We start from the raw sequence: 19,954 nt of genomic DNA on the forward strand, positions 1-19,954 counted from the left end.
ATAAAATAATTTTAACTTCTAAAAAGAGGTTTTATTTCAATTTTCCTAACAATTATGCATTCTTGAGCCAATTACATTGAAATACGTTAAAAATGAAGTAAAGTTTCGTCGTTAACTTATTTCGATGTTACAAGTTATAATCTTTTCATCTAGGTCTTATTCAGTTAGCTTAAAGAGTTCAATTAAAAAAATTACGAGTATGAGTGTTCAGGTGACCGATTCACAAATATCTCTTGTAAATCCTGATGCATTATAAATGAAAACTACGCGACAAAAATATTCAGTAACAACGCGCTCAGTGGCGACTCGCGTATAAGCACTGTGGAACTGCAGCGCCCCGTATTTCCACTTGATATTATCGATAACATGTAACATAATGAGTCCTTTTTTTATTCTTTCTTCATAATTGTACAGTATACAATCCTCAAGTTTAATGTCAGTAGCCATCCCCCAGCTGATGAAAAAGATATGAAATCTTTGTATGGAACAGTGCAATTCACAGTTCCAGGGACATTGTGTTTGGTAGTTGTGCACATGCGCACATACGAAGCGGACCGAGGCTACGAGAATGACATAGAACTGTTGTTCCCGCAGTGACGATTCTGAAGTGCTGGTAGAAGATCGTTTTTTTTTTTGACTCCGCGTGCGTATGGAACGTTCCTTTGTTCGTAATTAACCACCACAGAATCCCAGATTATCAACCACCAAAGAATAATAAGATCATGGATACAATCTTGGATTCAAATTTGTATAAAAGTAGTAGGATTTTAATTTTAGAACTATTGACTTTGAAGTCAATAGATTTGTAATGACGAGTTTACCACTAGACCAACCTGGCGGGTCGGAGTTAATTATCTACTATAGCAGTTTAGTCACCTTGCCACCTTCCTTGAAGAGTGTATTTAACAGAAATAATAAAATCAGTAGTAATAACACGAGTGATGAAAGACAGCTGGCTATATGCATCTTTAGTTACGGAATCTGCATGATTAGAGTTCCAGCAGAAACTCACTATTACAGCTATTTTTTATATTTAGTGTCATCTTCATCACGTATTTTATCTTAATATTATTTCAAGTTTTTTTTACATTTAATAATTAATATAAACTTTAGTCAAATCTATTTTTGACTTTATAATTATTTATTTTGCGATGCTGCTCTGAACAAGGTTTTACCTGAGGAATGCTGTAACAGTTCCTTTGTCACCTATGAAGTAGCATATCTATCCGTTCCTTACACCATCTACTTAATGCATTGTTATTGGGTCTTTAAGCGTAATTATGTTAGTCTCTTTGAACAAGAGAATTGTTGTATTATTATCAGTTTATTTATAAGTTTATTTTAGAGTATTGTAATAATTCTGTTAACAATTCATGGAAATCTACAGGACCACTCTTCTCTGGTTGTGTGAAACTGACACAATAAAGATGCGCAAAGTTCACAGAAAGGAGTACGAGTAAAAGCAAGTTAAGGTTAGAAAGAAGGAACAAACGAATAATTTAATTCAGAATACTTTTCCCATTATGTGTCAGCTTATCTAACTTACTTTATTTATGAGTTTTTTCTTAACAATGAGAGAATTATTTAAAGACTTGTATTTTTACAACTTTTTTAATTTATTCAACACTTTTTTCATTAAAATTTTTCGCGTAACGAAACTGTAGTTTTTACAATAAATCAGATTATCTTTTTCAATATTAAGCAACTTTTTTAAATAAAGAAATTATGATAATTCGTATTTTGTTCGCTAGATAGGAGTAATGTTGATTTGTTTGGCAACAAGGTATTAAGTTGTATAGGTTATGATACGTGTTGAATTCTTACAAGGTTAATAATTCAAGTGATTCGTTACTCCAGTTTTTTATTTATTTCAAAATAATGATAAGTTTCAAATTACATTTAAAAAACCGGTTTTTATTGCTTTTAAATATAATTTCGTTTGTGATGTACTAATTTTGTACTATTCAATTATTACTGCGTTGAGTGTATCCTTCGTATTTAATAATTTAAAATCAAAAACACTCTCCATTCAGCTATAAAAAACTCTTATTGTTACTGTGTATGCATTATGCAATTCATACAAAAAATTAAACCTCAACCTTTTGTCAGAGTAAGTGCATTCCTTCCAATGTAAGATTTAGTAGTGTAAACTAGTGATTATGATCGTGTGTTTCTTTTTATTGAATGCATGTCTTTAAATAACATTATAGTTTTTCGGTAGTTTCAAAAGTTTTTTAGTTGTGGTTTAAATAAGAAAATTATTTTTTTGGGATGTTTAATATCAGGCCTTGTTTTTAATTTTTAGGTGATGTAAATGTCTATTTGTGAGAAACATGGCAAAACCCAATCCTCGAAGCCTAGATATGGACAACTTAATTTCTCACTTAAGAAAAAGGATTACAGAAATAACAGATGATTATGTGCAAAATCCTGAATGTGCATCGTATGCACAAACTTTATCTGAAACGTTATCTGATGTTGTCAGGTAAGTAATAGTCAAATTTTTTATTTAAGATTTTTAATTTCACTGAGGTTATAGCCTAGTTTGCTTCATAACATCCTGTGGCTACTGATATTAAGCTTTTCCTGTATATAATGTTTTTTACTATTAATGAGTAATTTGTTTTATATATTGTAATTTTACTAAAGATTTTTGTTTGTTCAACTACTAACACAACTAATATGTTCGATAATTGATGATTGTGGGAATTAGGTTTGTAGAATTTATTGACTGATAACTTTGGATTAGATTTAAAGAAAAAAGAGAGCAGCTGTTGATTAGAGATTTTATGAACTGAACATCAGGATTTGTTTTTTAAATTTATTAGGCTACTTTTTGTCAAGAGTTTAAACATGTGATCATTTAGTATGTATACTTAGTCGCTCTGTATAACATATTTTGAATGTTCTGTTATTTCATAGCTTTTTGATATTTTGGTTGCGACAGTTCAGAAAGTTTTGTAACGTGTGAGATTCTTTCATGGATAACAGTCATTGATTTTGTTTCAAGATTGATTTAATGGATTACTATGCATTTACTGGAGTGATTATCAGATGGCCATTTTATTCAATTTTCCCTGGCTTTCATGCCCAGTTAGGCCGGGAATTTTTTTTTTATCAATTCATCATCTAAATTTTTCTGGGCATTGTCTAATGAGTAAACAGAATTTTTATTAAACATAATCAACTGCCTACAAACATAATCATATGCCTACAAGCGCCCATGATGATGATGAGGTAGAGTGTATATACGAAGAGATTGATGAAGCAATTAAACACGTAAAAGGAGATGAAAATTTAATAATAGTTGGAGATAGGAATGCAAGCATTGGAAAAGGCAAGGAAGGAAATATAGTGGGTGAATACGGGCTGGGTAAAAGGAATGAAAGAGGGGACCGACTTATAGAGTTTTGCACGAAGTATAATTTAGTAATTGCCAACAGTCAATTTAAAAATCATAATAGAAGAATATACACTTGGAAAAAGCCAGGCGATACTGCAAGGTATCAGATAGATTATATCATGGTTAAGCAAAGATTTAGAAATCAACTCGTTGACTGCAAAACTTACCCTGGAGCAGACATTGATAGCGACCATAATTTGGTGATAATGAAATGTAGATTGGGGTTTAAAAACCTGAAGAAAAGGTGTCAGATGAATCGGTGGAATTTAGAGAAGGTTGAGGAAGAGGAGGTAAAGAAAATTTTTGAGGAGGACATCGCAAGAGGTCTGAGTAAAAAAGAAAAGGTAGAAAATGTAGAAGAAGAATGGGAGAATGTTAAAAAGGAAATTCTTAAATCAGCAGAAGCAGACTTAGGCGGAGTAAAGAGAACTAGTAGAAAACCTTGGGTTTCAGACGATATATTGCAGCTGATGGATGAACGTAGAAAATATAAGAATGCTAGTGATGAAGAAAGTAAAAGGAACTATCGGCAATTAAGAAATGCTATAAACAGGAAGTGCAAACTGGCAAAAGAAGAGTGGATTAAAGAAAAGTGTTCAGAAGTGGAAAGAGAAATGAACATTGGTAAAATAGACAGAGCATACAAGAAAGTTAAGGAAAATTTTGGGGTACATAAATTAAAATCTAATAATGTGTTAAACAAAGATGGTACACCAATATATAATACGAAAGGTAAAGTCGATAGATGGGTGGAATATATTGAAGAGTTATACGGAGGAAATGAATTAGAAAATGGTGTTATAGAGGAAGAAGAGGAAGTTGAGGAGGATGAAATGGGAGAAACAATACTGAGATCTGAATTTAAGAGAGCATTAAACGATTTAAATGGCAGAAAGGCTCCTGGAATAGACGGAATACCTGTAGAATTACTGCGCAGTGCAGGTGAGGAAGTGATTGATAGATTATACAAACTGGTGTGTAATATTTATGAAAAAGGGGAATTTCCGTCAGACTTCAAAAAAAGTGTTATAGTAATGATACCAAAGAAAGCAGGGGCAGATAAATGTGAAGAATACAGAACAATTAGTTTAACTAGTCATGCATCAAAAATCTTAACTAGAATTCTATACAGAAGAATTGAGAGGAGAGTGGAGGAAGTGTTAGGAGAAGACCAATTTGGTTTCAGGAAAAGTATAGGGACAAGAGAAGCAATTTTATGCCTCAGATTAATAGTAGAAGGAAGATTAAAGAAAAACAAACCAACATACTTGCCGTTTATAGACCTAGAAAAGGAATTCGATAACGTAGACTGGAATAAAATGTTCAGCATTTTAAAAAAATTAGGGTTCAAATACAGAGACCATAGATGAAGTCCTACGCAAGAACTATCACATGAAAATAAACAAGAACAAAACAAAAGTAACGAAATGTAGTAGAAATAACAAAGATTGACCTCTGAATGTGAAAATAGGAGGAGAAAAGATTATGGGGGTAGAAGAACTTTGTTATTTGGAAGTAGAATTACTAAAGATGAACGAAGCAGGAGCGATATAAAATGCCGACTAGCACAAGCTAAACGAGCCTTCAGTAAGAAACATAATTTGTTTACATCAAAAATTAATTTAAATGTCAGGATAAGATTTTTGAAAGTGTATGTTTGGAGTGTCGCTTTATATGAAAGAGAAACTTGGACGATCGGAGTATCTGAGAAGAAAAGATTAGAAGCTTTTGAAATGCGGTGCTATAGGAGAATGTTAAAAATCAGATGGGTGAATAAAGTGACAAATGAAGAGGTATTGCTACAAATAGATGAAGAAAGAAGCGTTTGGAAAAATATAGTTAAAAGAAGACAGACTCATAGGCCACATACTAAGGCATCCTGGAATAGTCACTTTAATATTGGAAAGACAGGTAGAAGGAAAAAATTGTGTAGGCACGCCACGTTTGGAATATGTAAAACAAATTGTTAGGGATGTAGGATGTAGAGGGTATACTGAAATGAAACGACTAGCACTAGATAGGGAATCTTGGAGAGCTGCATCAAACCAGTCAAATGACTGAAGACAAAAAAAAATAATCAACTATTGTTGTGTTAAAAAATAAATAAATTTAATATTGTTTTAATAAAATTAATTTAAATAAAAAATAATTTAAATAACACCAAATTAAAAAAAAAAATTGATTTTAGTTTCCCATGCCCTCAATATTTCAGTCAGAAACCCACAAATTTTCAGAGTACAATGCACTACATACGTTCAATTAATGACTAGACCTTACACACAAGCATCAAGTTTCAACTCGCTCATCACTGCTGTGACTTGCTATATAAACACGTATGAAAAATACACTATTACACAGTCTGTTGTCAACCTTAAGTTGAATGTAGCCCAAGAATGACTAAATCAATCTTCATCAAATTTTCACATGCACAACTTAAGATACACTACTACAGCTTATCTAAATTTCAATGATTTTAATGTAATTTTGGAGATCTTTGAAAAATTTGATACATAGACCTACATAATACATACATATATATGAAGAAATCCCGTTTTAAGTGAATGCTATTTGTGTACTTCTCATAACTTAATACCGAAAGTAATACTGTAACTTTCTTCAAAGAGTCAGTAAAAAAAAATTGCTGTTTTATTTTAGGAGTGCTTTTATACTAATTCAGTAGAAAAAAAATTTGTAAATTACATGTGATTAGTAGTGCCAGAGCAAATGTAATTAAATCAACGTGATAGGTGTTATTAGATTGACCAAACTTCATTAACATACTTCATTATTTTCTGCTATAATGGATGATGCAGCTCTCTTATTAATTTTGGCTACAATTTACAATGATGTGTTTTCTTAACATATTTACTGATTCATTAGAATTTTTTTTTTTACTTGAATTATATAGTTATTTAATTCTAAACTTGTTCATACGTTTATGTATATTAATTGTGTGGTATTGTTTTTTTTTTGTGATCAGTCATTTGACTGGATTGATGCAGCTCTCCAAGATTCCCTATCTAGTGCTAGTCGTTTCATTTCAGTATACTCTCTACATCCTACATCCCTAACAATTTGTTTTACATATTCCAAACGTGGCCTGCCTACACAATTTTTTCCTTCTACCTGTCCTTCCAAAATTAAAGCGACTATTCCAGGATGCCTTAGTATGTGGCCTATAAGTCTGTCTCTTCTTTTAACTATATTTTTCCAAATGCTTCTTTCTTCATCTATTTGCCGCAACACCTCTTCATTTGTCACTTTATCCACCCATCTGATTTTTAACATTCTCCTATAGCACCGCATTTCAAAAGCTTCTAATCTTTTCTTCTCAGATACTCCGATCGTCCAAGTTTCACTTCCATATAAGCGACACTCCAAACATACACTTTCAAAAATCTTTTACTGACATTTAAATTAATTTTTTATGTAAACAAATTATATTTTTTACTGAAGGCTCGTTTAGCTTGTGCTATTCGGCATTTTATATCGCTCCTGCTTCGTCCATCTTTAGTAATTCTACTTCCCAAATAACAAAATTCTTCTACCTCCATAATCTTTTCTCCTCCTATTTTCACATTCAGTGGTCCATCTTTGTTATTTTTATTGTTTATGTATTATTTAAAGTTCATCTACGTTAATGAAATTTTTATGATGCCTATTAAAACTGATGTTAAATGATCTGTTAATTCTACCTATGTAAATTTTATTACAGTGTAACATACAAAATTTATATTTGTTGGATGTATAGATTTCTTTATTTTGGTTGTCAGTTTTAGTCTACATTTGAATATAAAGATTTGTATTGTCTATAGACTATATTCTAATGTTCATTTTTGAAGGGATTAATTACTTTTTTGATGTTGGTGTCATTTAGATATTGGTGTCATTATTTTTAATGTGTTATTAGTATGGTAATGATTTTTAAATATTGTTTTTGTATATTTGTTGTGCTAAGGTTATAATTCATTAATTGTTCATAATAGTTATCTGTAACTATTTGTTTTGTGTATTTATTAACTGCTTTTTGTGTTATTTATTTATTCTGTATGATATTGACTGAAACTACTGGGTTTGTGTGTCTAAGTATGTTTGAGTTGTTCTGTTTACAAATTTATAACTCTGCTAAAGAGTACATTGATTATAATTACATTAACCCACAAGGTTGGTGTAATGGTAAAACATTTCATTGTAAATCATCTGATTTTGAAGTTGAGGGTTCTTAGGTTGAAATCCTAGTAAAGGTAGTTAGTTACTTTTATATTGCAGATATTGGTATTCTATGGTGGTTGGGTTTCAATTAACCACATGTCTCGGGAATGGTCTGGTTGAGTCTGTTCAAGACTACACATTTACTGGCACATTCCAGTCGCTAATGACTTCAGTTGTTGATATGACTATAAATAAAAAAGAAAAAATTAATTACACTAAACTACTTCCAGGAAATACAAAATAAAATTACAATAATAAATCTATATTATTGTATAGATTACATGGTATCCCAAAGATACATTAATGAAGTGACCTGTTTGATCTTTAATGAACTTTTATAACTACATAATATTCAAAATTACTAACAAAATAGTATGATTAAGAATGAATCTAGCAAAATAAGCATTCTATGTATAAAAAAATATTTATTGCATCATTGGTATTCTCTCAATAACACAAACAACACTACTATGTTTTCATATGATATTCTGATTGTGCACCCAAATATTCCTATAGAAAAAATAATAATTTAATTAGGAATAGATAATGCACAGAAATAGTGCCAGAGTGCTCCTTGAATAAAATTATGATTTAATTCTTAAATAACACTAATAAAAATAAAAATGAACTTTATTCATTAGATATAATATAATTAGAGTTCAGAAAATGGTAAATATTATAAACAAAAAATCTATTTTACTGTAAGAAATTAAAATAAATAATTAATTTACAGAGATATATGATAGAAGTTGCCTACAGAGTTGATAAAAAAAAAACAAAAAAACATTGAATTAAAACCTAAATTCTGTAACTGGACAGTTTTTTTCTTCATTTAACTTTCCTGTACAATTAACCAAATTATACCAATTTTCCCATTCAAACAACACTTAAATTAAAGAGACTCTGATCCATAAAATGATAAACATCTGTTTCTCACATGTCAGACACTGAATGTAGTTTTCCATCCTTGTCTTGTTGTGCTGTCTTAACTAATTGTGTTCTAAATGGAATTTAATATTAATAATTTGATCATATTCACCTTTTACATGAGACTTCTCCCCATGACTCAGATTAATGTATAATAGTTTTTTCATCATGCCCTCTGCCCAGTTATACTCCTCTCTTCACATTCCTCAATTTTATCTGAATATTCTCTGATTACAATGGTAGAATAATTAAAGTATCATATTTTATATCTAATTGATACATTTTTATTTATAAAAGATAGTTTACAGTTATGTATATTCAAATGAGACTTTTATTTGAGAGATACATTTTTATGACATGAAAACTGCTAAACTGACTGGGTTGGAATCTAGAACTTTCCAGATGAAAGGTTGTGATGCTACCATTTCATAATGGAGATTGGCATCTGTTAATCACATGTAATTTACATAAATATTAATATTAAATTTATTACGATTTAATTTATGGAATGATAATTTTTTTTAAATTAATCTGAAAAATGTTTATACATTTTGTGTCTTAAGAGTTGATACCTAATTTTAGTGTCATTTAAAATCAGAACATATCATTTGATCGTTATTAAATTTTAATGATAATAACTATATACCCCTTATAAAATTAAAAATTTCTCTGTTTATGTTGAAATGTTACTTGTTTTTCAAAATAACCCTTTTTTTACCAGAGGTCTATGAAATAATTCAAATGATTACCTTTTTCAGTCATAAAGGAAATTTTTACAATAAGTGCACCTTTTTTCTTCTGTTTAGCCTCCTGAACCACCATAAGGAGGTATTACTTCAGAGAATGAATGTGGATGATATGTATGAATGTAAATGAAGATCTTGTACTGTCTCGTATCAACCATTCTTGAGATGTGTGGTTAATTGAAACTCAACCACCAAAGAACACCAGTATCCGTGATCTAGTATTCAAATTCATATAAAAGTAGTTAATTTTATATATATATATATATATATATATATATATATTTTTTTTTTTTTTTTTTGGTAAAGGCTATACCTAAGTATAGCCTTTACTAGGATTTTAACCGTAGAACTCTCGACTTTGAAATCAGCTGATTTGCAATGATGAGTTCAACACTAGACCAACCTGGTGGGTTTACAATAACTACTGCAGTTATTGTATCATTACAATGATACAAAGAATGCCTAGACATTAGGCAAAGAATTGCCTAAACAAAGAAGCACTCCACTGTGGAGTGCTTCTTTGTTTTATATAGTTACCAAAAATTAATCCAAATTGAATATTTTTTTCATCTGTAAATTTCAAAGTTTTTACCAAATTTTGTTTCAGTTTGATTTATCACATTCAGCTTCTAATGGTCCTCAGTTTAGTAGTCTCAATAATACAGTTTAGTTAATACAGATTACAGTTTAATAATCATAATACATTTTTGAACTGAGTGTACTGTTAGCCCCACTTGTTTAGATACAAATCATGTATACCAAAATAGAAGACAGTTTATGTTGATTTCACTGTTTTTCTTAACTTTCAATATCTTTTAAAATATATATATTTTGTTTAATTTATTCATAGAACATTTGTGAGCCACAGAACAAGATTTAGTGCTGTTCACCTTCTGTTATTCTTGCTGTAAATCAAAAGTAGCATCTCTTCTGAGGTATGTTTGCTTTCCTTGCACATTCAGTGGAGTGTTAATGAGAAAATAGATTAGTTTCAGATGGACAGAGTAGGTCCAGGTATGGTCAGTTCAACCACAGTGGCTTCATCCAGTGGCTTACTTTTCAAGACTACATTTAGCTTTTTGCCAAGTGTGACTATCTACTGAAGCCAAACCTGGTTGGGATCCAATCTACATGCAGTATGAGAACTCAGTTTTGCTTAAGGGCTGTATGAGAAGCAGCATATCAAACTGAAACATGTGACAACTGAGGCAATCAGATTTTTGTAGATGCAATCTTCCTGCTTGGCAGCCCAGGATTGGGCCATCACTAACTCTGTTATTCCAAATCTCAGTTGGTTTACACATAAGATGTCTTTTCATTGTTTCCAAGCTACTAAGGTTAACAGCTGCTTGGGTATTAAATCTTCTCTTCATTTTTGGAATACAGTTCAACAGCTATTTATAAACCTAAGTAGCTGTTCCTCTAATGTGACTCCTGCATTTTGCCTTATTTGTGTTGTTAATTTTGTATTACAATTTTAATAACATTATTTTTACTTATTTTTATTGTATAAATTAATATCAATTGTCTTGTTTTAATAGGTTACATAGTCTAAATTCATCATCAGTTTTACCTGGATTGTCAGGTGATTTAGAGTTTGATGCTATGGAAGCTCCCATTCAACATGTTAGTATACCTATTGTTGGTTATGAAGTGATGGAAGAGCGTGCAAGATTTACAGTAAGTATTTTTATTTCTTGAATTATGATTAACAATTTTAATAAATATTAAAGAAATAACTAGCTACTGAGTATTGTTGGCTATTATTTGTTGTTTTTTTGACATTATCAGTATGACATAATTAAATATGATTGAAAAAAAATAGTTATGTTATTGCAGTCTTATGTAAAGTTATTGTTGATTAAATTACAGTAATTATGAACTAAAACAGTGTTAGAAAGAATTGAAAATCAAAAGTGAAAAAAGTAATAAATTAAAAAAAAAAAAAGAACAAAGCTGAGTGAACAACAGAACATTAAATTAAATTTCATTCACCTGCAGTTGATGCAATAAACAGATAGCTTTTCTGTAGGAAATTAAATCATGTTGTAAGATGCTTAATACTATCAGGAAGTGGGATTACTTTTTTGTTAACTCCCACTTACATCATAGAATTCTTTTTTTATACCTTCATGTTGCTTAGACTTTATAACTTATAAACTATCAAGAATATAATCAAATGAAATAACAATCTTTTTTTTTTTAATTAAGTGCCAAAAATGATTTTGGGGCTGGGCTAAGGATAGTGTGTATTGGGATGTGCCCACTAATATTTTATTTTTATTTATACTTATTTTTGTAGAGCATTACAGAAGTACTTATCTCCCTGCCAAAACAGAAAATTAGTTGTACTCTTTCATGAGTAAGTTTTAGTTTTTCCCATTCATTTATGAATATTCTCAGTGCATGGTATTTTTTTTGCCAACACTGCCTACAAATATATTTCTTCAATTAAAATTAGGATTGTTAAAGCAATATACTTTCATAATATTTTCAAATATGAAAGAATTTGTTTTTCAAGTCACTTTTTAGGTGAATTAAGACATGGTGGTCACTGGATGTGAGGTTTGGACTGGAAAAAACAGAGATCAAAAAGATCCCATGTGTATTGATAAATCGTCTTAACAGACATGAATAAGAGCAATTTCTAGTGACAGCATGCCATACTACTGATTCTGAACTGTTCTATTTTGAATAGTTTTGAAAATGTTTCACTGCGTACCTCTGCTGTTATTGTTGTTCCCAGCTTTATTAAATCCACTACTAGGATGGTTTTTTATCCAAGAACAGTCACCATGCTCTTACAAGGTAACTGGGCTTGCTTGAATTTTTTTGGCTTCAGTGAACTTGATTAATGGTACTGCATATTTTGATTCTATATTGATTTATGAAATTCTTGTTTTTCACCAGTTATGGGGAAAAAAAAATTTGACCTCTTTCTTGCAGCAGTCGAAAGATGCAGAAGTGATGCTATTCTTAGATTTTTCTGAGCGCAGTCAACAATTTCAGAATCCATCTTGCACACAGTTTATGATAGTCTCGTTTTTCAGAAACAGTTTTGTTTATTGTATTGTGTGAAACTGGAAATTTCATTGCAAGAAACTAATTGTAAAGCATCAGCTTCTTAAAACGTTTACAATCACTTGTTCGTTAGTAAAGTCATCTTTCTGAACATCAGGTCTTCCACTATTTTTTACATCATGAGTTGAACCTTCATTGAACTCATGACACCACTGCCTTTATTCATTACTTTAGAATTGTAAACTTGAGACAATTTACGATGAGTTTCAAAAGCATTACAGCAACAGAGTGCTGACAATATGGCTGATATATAGAAAATGAAGTGGTTGACACTACTGCGAATAGATGGTATGATTCATTTTAAGTAGCTACTTTTTATTAGTAAAAAGCCTCTTTTTTTTCTGTTTAGCCTCCGGGAATTACCTTTCAGGTATTACTTCAGAGTATGAATGAGGATGATATATGAGTGTAAATGAAGTATAGTCTTGTACAGTCTCAGTTTGACCACTCCTGAGATGTGTGGTTAATTGAAACCCAACCACCAAAGTACACCGGTATCCATGATGTAGTATTCAAATCCAGATAAAAGTAACTGGTACAGTCTCAGTTTGACCATTCCTGAGATGTGTGGTTAATTGAAACCCAACCACCAAAGTACACCGGTATCCATGATGTAGTATTCAAATCCAGATAAAAGTAACTGCCCTTTACTAGGACTTGAACGCTGAAACTCTCAACTTCCAAATCAGCTGATTTGGGAAGATGCGTTCACCACTAGACCAACCCAGTGGGTTTAGTAAATGGCCTGATATTATTTATCTTAACTCTGTCTTAAAACATATGCCCCTCCATTTATTCCTTTCCATTACCATTCCCATTTTTTCACAATTTTCTATTCTTCCCTCTTGTTCAGAACTTTTACACTCTGCTGAACTACCTCTTGGCCTTTCCCAATGCTTGTGTCTTATATATTATCCCTTCATCCATTCTTTTTCATATCCACAAATCTCATTTTTGATCTTTTTATTTTCTTGAGTTTTTTCTTCCTTATGTCTTTGTCCCTTTGGTTTCTTATTCTGTGAATCCTTATAATTCTCATGCAATTCTTTAGAAATTCAGAAGCCTTTATTTCAGTTATGTTCCTTTTATCTACAATCCATGACTTACATGCGTAAGTTTTAGGAATAGCAGATTTAAATCGTAGTCTTATTTTTTGGGAAGTACATTTTGGCTCTAAATTGCAGTCCCTATATTTTCCAAAAAAGTAAGTATACTTGTGTGGTCTTCTCACTAATATGTTTTCTATTTTCACCTCTTTCCTTTGTGTTTTTGAATCAGTAACCACCTTTGTTTAATATCTTGGTTAGGTGTACTAATTCTTTATCTTAATTTCGCTGGTTCATAATTCAACTAAATAATAGTCATTATTCAGCCATGATAAATATAATTTAATATACTCTTTAAATTTTAACTATAAAATATTACATTGAGGTGTAGATGAAGACTGGATAATACAATAAATTAGATACATTATTACTGCCAGCCTCTATGGAGCAAGTAGCATCCCGGTCTGGCATGGCATTTTCACTTGCTACAAATCATTCATCTCATCCTCTGAAGCAATACTTAACGGTGGTCCTGGAGGATAAAAAAAAAACATTGTTACTGTAAAATATCACATAGCCAGCTGAATATAAAGAAATTTACAAATGAATAAGAAGAAAGTGACAGTTTATATGTTTATTTGCCTTTACAAATGAATAAGAAGAAAAACAGACATTACTCTTAACATTTTGTTAACTTCCAGGAAACTGCCCACATTATTTAGCTATTTTCCAATTGTTATTACTTTTGTGGACCTATACTTGTTTTTAGTTGTGATTACTTATGCATACTTCTCTCTATTAAATCTTATTCCTTATTGCTAAACAATTTCAAATCACACATCAAACTGTTGAGCTTTCTGTTGTGTTTCACACAACGTCAGATCATTTCCTAATGTTTTTGCTTTCATCATTTTCTCTCAAACGTTTTCCTGTATTTTTAATAGTGAACTTAAATTTTTTCACTAGTAGTGGATAGAATTAATTAATTTATTTTTTATTTCAGGTATACAAATTAAAAATAGAAAATAAATTAAATGGTGACTGCTGGTTTGTTTTTAGACGTTATACTGATTTCGCTAGACTTCATTCAAAGGTAATGAAAAAGTTTAAAATATTTTGTCATAATTTTTTGCTATTACTTATTATTTTCATTTATTTACTTCTGTTTATTTCATTTTCAGTTTTCTGAATGATGTATAATTTTTACCCAAAATAGAGTGGTAATTTATGCTTCAATAATTTTAGTAATTATTTGAGCCTGTTACATTGTTAATTATGTTTTGTTATAATGTTTTATTGTAATGTATAATAGATTAGTGAAGCAAGAAAATCTGAATTTTGTATAACAGATGGAATAACTTTAAGCAGATTAAAAAAATAGTTATGGAAGATATCAAAATTGCTGAGTACATGGTTTAGAACTTCTTAATAATAATAATTGAGTAACTAGAAATTAAATTCATTGATTACTTTATGAGTGGGTAGTAAGAATCATAAAAAGACATGTATAAAGCATATAAGGAAAATGTTTTAATGGTGTTAAGATTATGGTAATATTTAAGGTTATTAAGTTTTAAAGGTAGTTGTTATAATCAAAATATATAGAAAAATATGAATTGTATATTCATAACATTCAGACTCATGAATTTATTTAAATATATTTATTACTTTGAGATAAATAAAAACTGAAGGCTTTTGCTGAATGAATAAGTGTCAATTACTGTAACAGTACTTAGTATAAACTAAGTTTATTGTCATGTAATGAGTACAAATGTACTCTTTTTCACTATAACTGGAAAATATCTTCACTATTTATATCACGGCTTGAAGGCATTTTGGAATTTTCTACATATCAAGTGCATCTTTATTGATTGGGTCTTATAAACAGCTTTTTTCCTTGACTGTGTACTTGCAACTTGTTACGTCTCTGGATTATCTACCAGAATCATTTGTTGTTGAAAGAACCTCTTCAGTGAAATGAATCGGTGTAGAAGTCAACTGAGTAACATACACACAAATCATATGTCACATTGTAAGTCATTGAAAAGTATTTGACTTGACGTACATATTTTATGGCATTAAATGTATATATTTCTTAAAGATAATTAATTCCACAGTGTTTTTTGATTGATTATTCTTAAATCAGATAAGAATGTAATGTTCTGCCCTTATGTAGTACTTATTGAAAAATTGCTGTTATGTTGTAATCATAACAACTCTGTAGATGTATAAATTGTTATTATCTTAATTTAAATTATAGAAAAATGACTATCAATGAAAAAATAATTAAAATTGGTATTATTTAAAGTTTTCTTTTCAATGTAAAATTAAATATTAAAAGCAACTGTTAGTCTATCTGTATTTATTTACAGGTATTGATTTTAAGTGTACCACCATTAGCTTATCTGAAACTATAGGAACTATAAAAAAAGTTTTAATGGGGAACACTGCAGTTCTTTTTCTCTAAGCAACGGAAGTATGTATTGGCAACTTTCACTGCAAATCCATTTTTCTAACATGGCAGCTTACTTTATTTTTTAAAAACAAGGTCATTGAATAATTAGAAAGGTAAATAACTAGAAAAATTATTATTTATCCAATGACAATGAAACTAAACTACTTTAGTGTCAATGTAATCCCCAGTTACATTCAGACACTTGCCCTGTCTTTCTGTGGACTTTATTATTCCAACACTCAAAAAAAGAAGACCTAACAAAAAAAAAACAACCGATGGTTTGAAATTGGGACGGTAATTTGGTTGTGGCAATACCTCTCTAACCAATTTTTGAATAGCTTCCTGTGTTTTTTGAGCAGTATGGGGACATCCAGAAAATTACGCCTTGTAAGAGTGAATCAGGATGTTTTTTCGTTTTTGCAGGTCAACGTTTCTGTTATTTTGAATTACCTTTCTCATAACCTATTATGAAAACATGTTTTTCGATATTCAGTTTATTGTGGATAATGAAATGATCAGTGCCAATACTCGCAATACAAATTTCAGCAATTTTAAATTTTTATGCATCTGTCCTTGTGAAAAAGATTATTAATGCAATTTTGCAAAGCATCTGCCAAAAGTTCCTTATTTAAACTGTTTGATTCACTTATAAAAATTTAGATGGCTATATATGTTTTATCGTACTGTTTTAACATATGGAAGTGAATTTCGGTCAGTTTTATACATTAAGAAAATAAAAATCTTATCACTGCACATTGTTCTTCTACATAAAATGTTTCAAGCAGAGCTAACATTTTGAAATAAACAGAAAAGGTTGAATAATGCAAATTCCCTTTGAACAGCTGATATTTTTCTATGTAGGTGTGCCAACTTGAATATCAGACAGTTCCTGTTTTATTGTATTAAGTAGTTCAGTAGAAGACCCGCAGAAAATTGGGAGTGTTCAGGCGGTCTAGGAAGACAATGGCTGATTAAAAAAAAAAGAGCAAAAATTATATTTTCCTAATATCTTAAACTAAAATTAAATACCTACTCCACTAATATAACAAATTAAAAACTATAATTGTAATTGCTGTTTTTAAGAGCGCATCTTAAAAACAGCAATTGCAATTATTATTTTTAACAGATGGTAATTTAAAAAATTTTTGGGTACGCTACAAAATTTTTGATTCTCAATGTGGGTGGTGGGAGAAAAGATTTGAGAATCAATGGTTTAAATAGACCAAAAAACGTTTTAAAAATCAAAAATCAATATTTTAAAAAGTTTTTTTGCACCCCCACCCTCCACCAAAACAACCTTCCAAGAATTTTTTTTGAATTTTCTGCATTTACTTGAATTTTTAATTTTCTTCATTTATGATTAATGAAAAAACTAAAAAAAATTCTACAAAAAATGTAATGTAATAAAATATTACCTAAGATTTCTTTTTTTTGGGGGGGCGGGGTGGTAATTTATGATAAAATTTTATTTCAACATTTTGCAATTTTATTTCCCACAAATTGCCCTGTATACATGAGTATGTTGAAAATTTCATCAAAATCAGTGCATCCAGTTAAAAGTTAGCTTCAAACACATCAATGATGTATGTACATATGAACTTTACCCGCACTTTTTTTTTTGTTTTTTGGGGTCCCTGGGTTATGAAATGTCAAGAAATGTAAAAAAGCTACACCACATTTTTTGACTGATTACCATACTTTCCTTGTTGCAACATAGCTCTAGAGCCTATGATGCCAGGAAAGTAAAATGCCAATATTATACTTTTAAAATTGAATGAGTTCTCTATTTAAAATGTCTTAGTTTGAGGAATCTTAATGAATGACTCATTTAAATTGGACACTATGTACATGTATTTTGCTTTTTATATTTGAAAATTACCTATAAATTTAAAAATAAATTGAATTTTAGAATATTCTACTTTATAAATACATTGTGGTTGTTTACATTTATATATATATATAAAAGAGCTGTTTTTTTTCAACCTCCGATCATGCATCTATGTAAACGAGAGATAGGCAGGAACCAGGTCTGTGCATTGTGCAATTGCGCCTCCACTCCAAAATCTCTGCCATTGCCAGCTCCATTGCGTCAGTCTGAGCCAAGCTACAAGCAATTGAACATGGCTGCTGTGATCGATGCTCCTGCCAAGTGAGTTGTGAAGTGTGATACGTTTTCTGCAAGCAGAAGGATGTAGCGCTGCTGAAATTCATCGCAGAATGAGTCTAGTGTGAATGGTGAAAACTTTATGAATGATGGTAATGTGTGGGAATGGGGTAGGAAATTTAAAGAAGGGTGAGTAGACATCCATGATGAAGGTGGGCAAGGCCACAAGTCTGTCACTACTATATGCCTGGTTGAGCATGTTGATGATTTTGTCTGTGACAAATGGAGGTTTACGATAAGTCAACGTTCTGCAGAAATCCCAGAAATGTCAAGGTGTTCTGTGTACAAAGTTGTGACTTAAGACCTAGGATACCGGAAACTGTGTGTAAATTGGGTTCCAAAAATATTGAATGATGATCACAAAATGCAGTGAATCAGCCTTAATGTTTCTCACACGTTATGATAATGAGGGGGGAAGAGTCTGTTGTTACTGGCGATGAGACATGGATCCAGTACAACAATCCAGAGACCAAAGAACAGTCTAAGCAGTGGTTGCACACTTCTCCAAACAAGCCAAAAAAATTCAAACAGACACTGAGCAACAGGAAAACAGTGGCTACAATTTTTTGAGATCTTAAAGGTGTCTTGTGTTGGTAGACTTTATTTTTATTAAGACTGTTTTCTTAGTATTTTTATTGTAATCTTGTGTAATCATTTTTTTTAAGATTTGATTCTTAAATATGTTGTATTTAAGAATTTGCTTGAAAATTATTTAGATGTAATAGTAATATATCAGCAATTTTATTATAGTGATTTTGACTATTGTATGATTGCTATTTTAATTGTAAATTTTAAATAAATTTTTTTTATATGTTTTAGTTAAAGACAGATTTTCCAAAGTATAATCTTAATTTACCTCGTAAAAGATGGTTTGGTGATAATTTTGATGAAAGATTTATTGAAGAACGTGCATCTGGATTACAAAAATTTATTGATGACATTGTTTGTGATCAACAGTTAATTATGTATCCACCTGTTAGGGATTTTTTCTGCCTTGATGAACCACCACTCAATGAAAATGGTGATGAATCAAAAGTAAGTTTTAGTTCATTTAAAACTACTATATATCGTATTAAAAGAAAGCCGAATAGGTGAACTGAACTTGGTTTATACGAATCTTACACTAATACAATACCCTATGTTGAAAACTTTCTTTTTTTTTACTTATTGTCGTACTAAAACATTACTTCTAATGTGATTTTTTATTGTATAATTTTTATTTTTAGACAATATATATTAATTGTATTACTTATGATTTACTCCTTTTTGTATTAGAACTTTATTATTATACTATTTTAAAATTGTTCTCTTTCACATATTGATATTGTATATTGCTATTGCTAAGAAAAGGTAGCCATTTGCAGTTTATTAAACTTCAAATAAATAAAAAAATGTCATTATTTGCGTATAAATCATTTTACATGACAAATAAAGACTTTTTTTAATTGCTGTAATTTTTGTAGTCATTGGTGCATAATACTGATTATCTCATAATAGTAGACATAATTAATAGTGTTAAAGTGAATGCTCTTCTTCATATCAAACTATCTTATTTTAGCACAATGTACATGTAAATAGTGGTCCATCCTTGTTAGAAAAATGCTTTTCCGCATGGTTATAATTATTTTAAAATATCTGAATGGAGAATTTAAATTGTTTTTTGTTTGGATGTTTAAAAATATTAAACTTATGATAAGAATGATAATTTTCATTTAATTAAAATCAGTATTAAATTTCAGAAAAAAATTTATTTATTAGAAAATGTATTTGGCTTATTTTATTTAACTTTCATGTGTTATTTTATATTCCATAGAAAATTACCATTTTACTATCTTTGTGTTTGACCTAAGTGTGTTGACATGCTTAATATATGTCAGTCATTAAAGAAGTAAATAAATATTATAAAGGTTCCTATGAAAC

General features: G+C 30.1%; 1 protein-coding gene across 3 annotated transcripts in view; it reads left to right on the forward strand.

Moving 5' to 3' along the window:
• The first annotated feature begins 1,374 nt into the window (after positions 1-1,374).
• Positions 1,375-19,954, forward strand: part of Snx16 (sorting nexin 16) — a 38,680-nt gene continuing 20,100 nt past the window's right edge. For 2 of the 3 annotated variants that reach the window (XM_075372881.1, XM_075372880.1), the window contains exons 1-5: positions 1,818-2,110; positions 2,306-2,485; positions 10,830-10,968; positions 14,419-14,508; positions 18,854-19,069. In XM_075372881.1, the coding sequence (XP_075228996.1) occupies positions 2,334-2,485; positions 10,830-10,968; positions 14,419-14,508; positions 18,854-19,069 (597 nt within the window). In that variant the 5' untranslated portion in view covers positions 1,818-2,110; positions 2,306-2,333. Of the gene's footprint in view, positions 1,473-1,817; positions 2,111-2,305; positions 2,486-10,829; positions 10,969-14,418; positions 14,509-18,853; positions 19,070-19,954 lie in introns of those variants that run through there. The other variant, XM_075372882.1, reaches the window with a different exon arrangement.

The sequence above is a fragment of the Lycorma delicatula genome, chromosome 8, assembly GCF_047948215.1.
Source record: "Lycorma delicatula isolate Av1 chromosome 8, ASM4794821v1, whole genome shotgun sequence".
Classification (NCBI taxonomy): domain Eukaryota; kingdom Metazoa; phylum Arthropoda; class Insecta; order Hemiptera; family Fulgoridae; genus Lycorma; species Lycorma delicatula.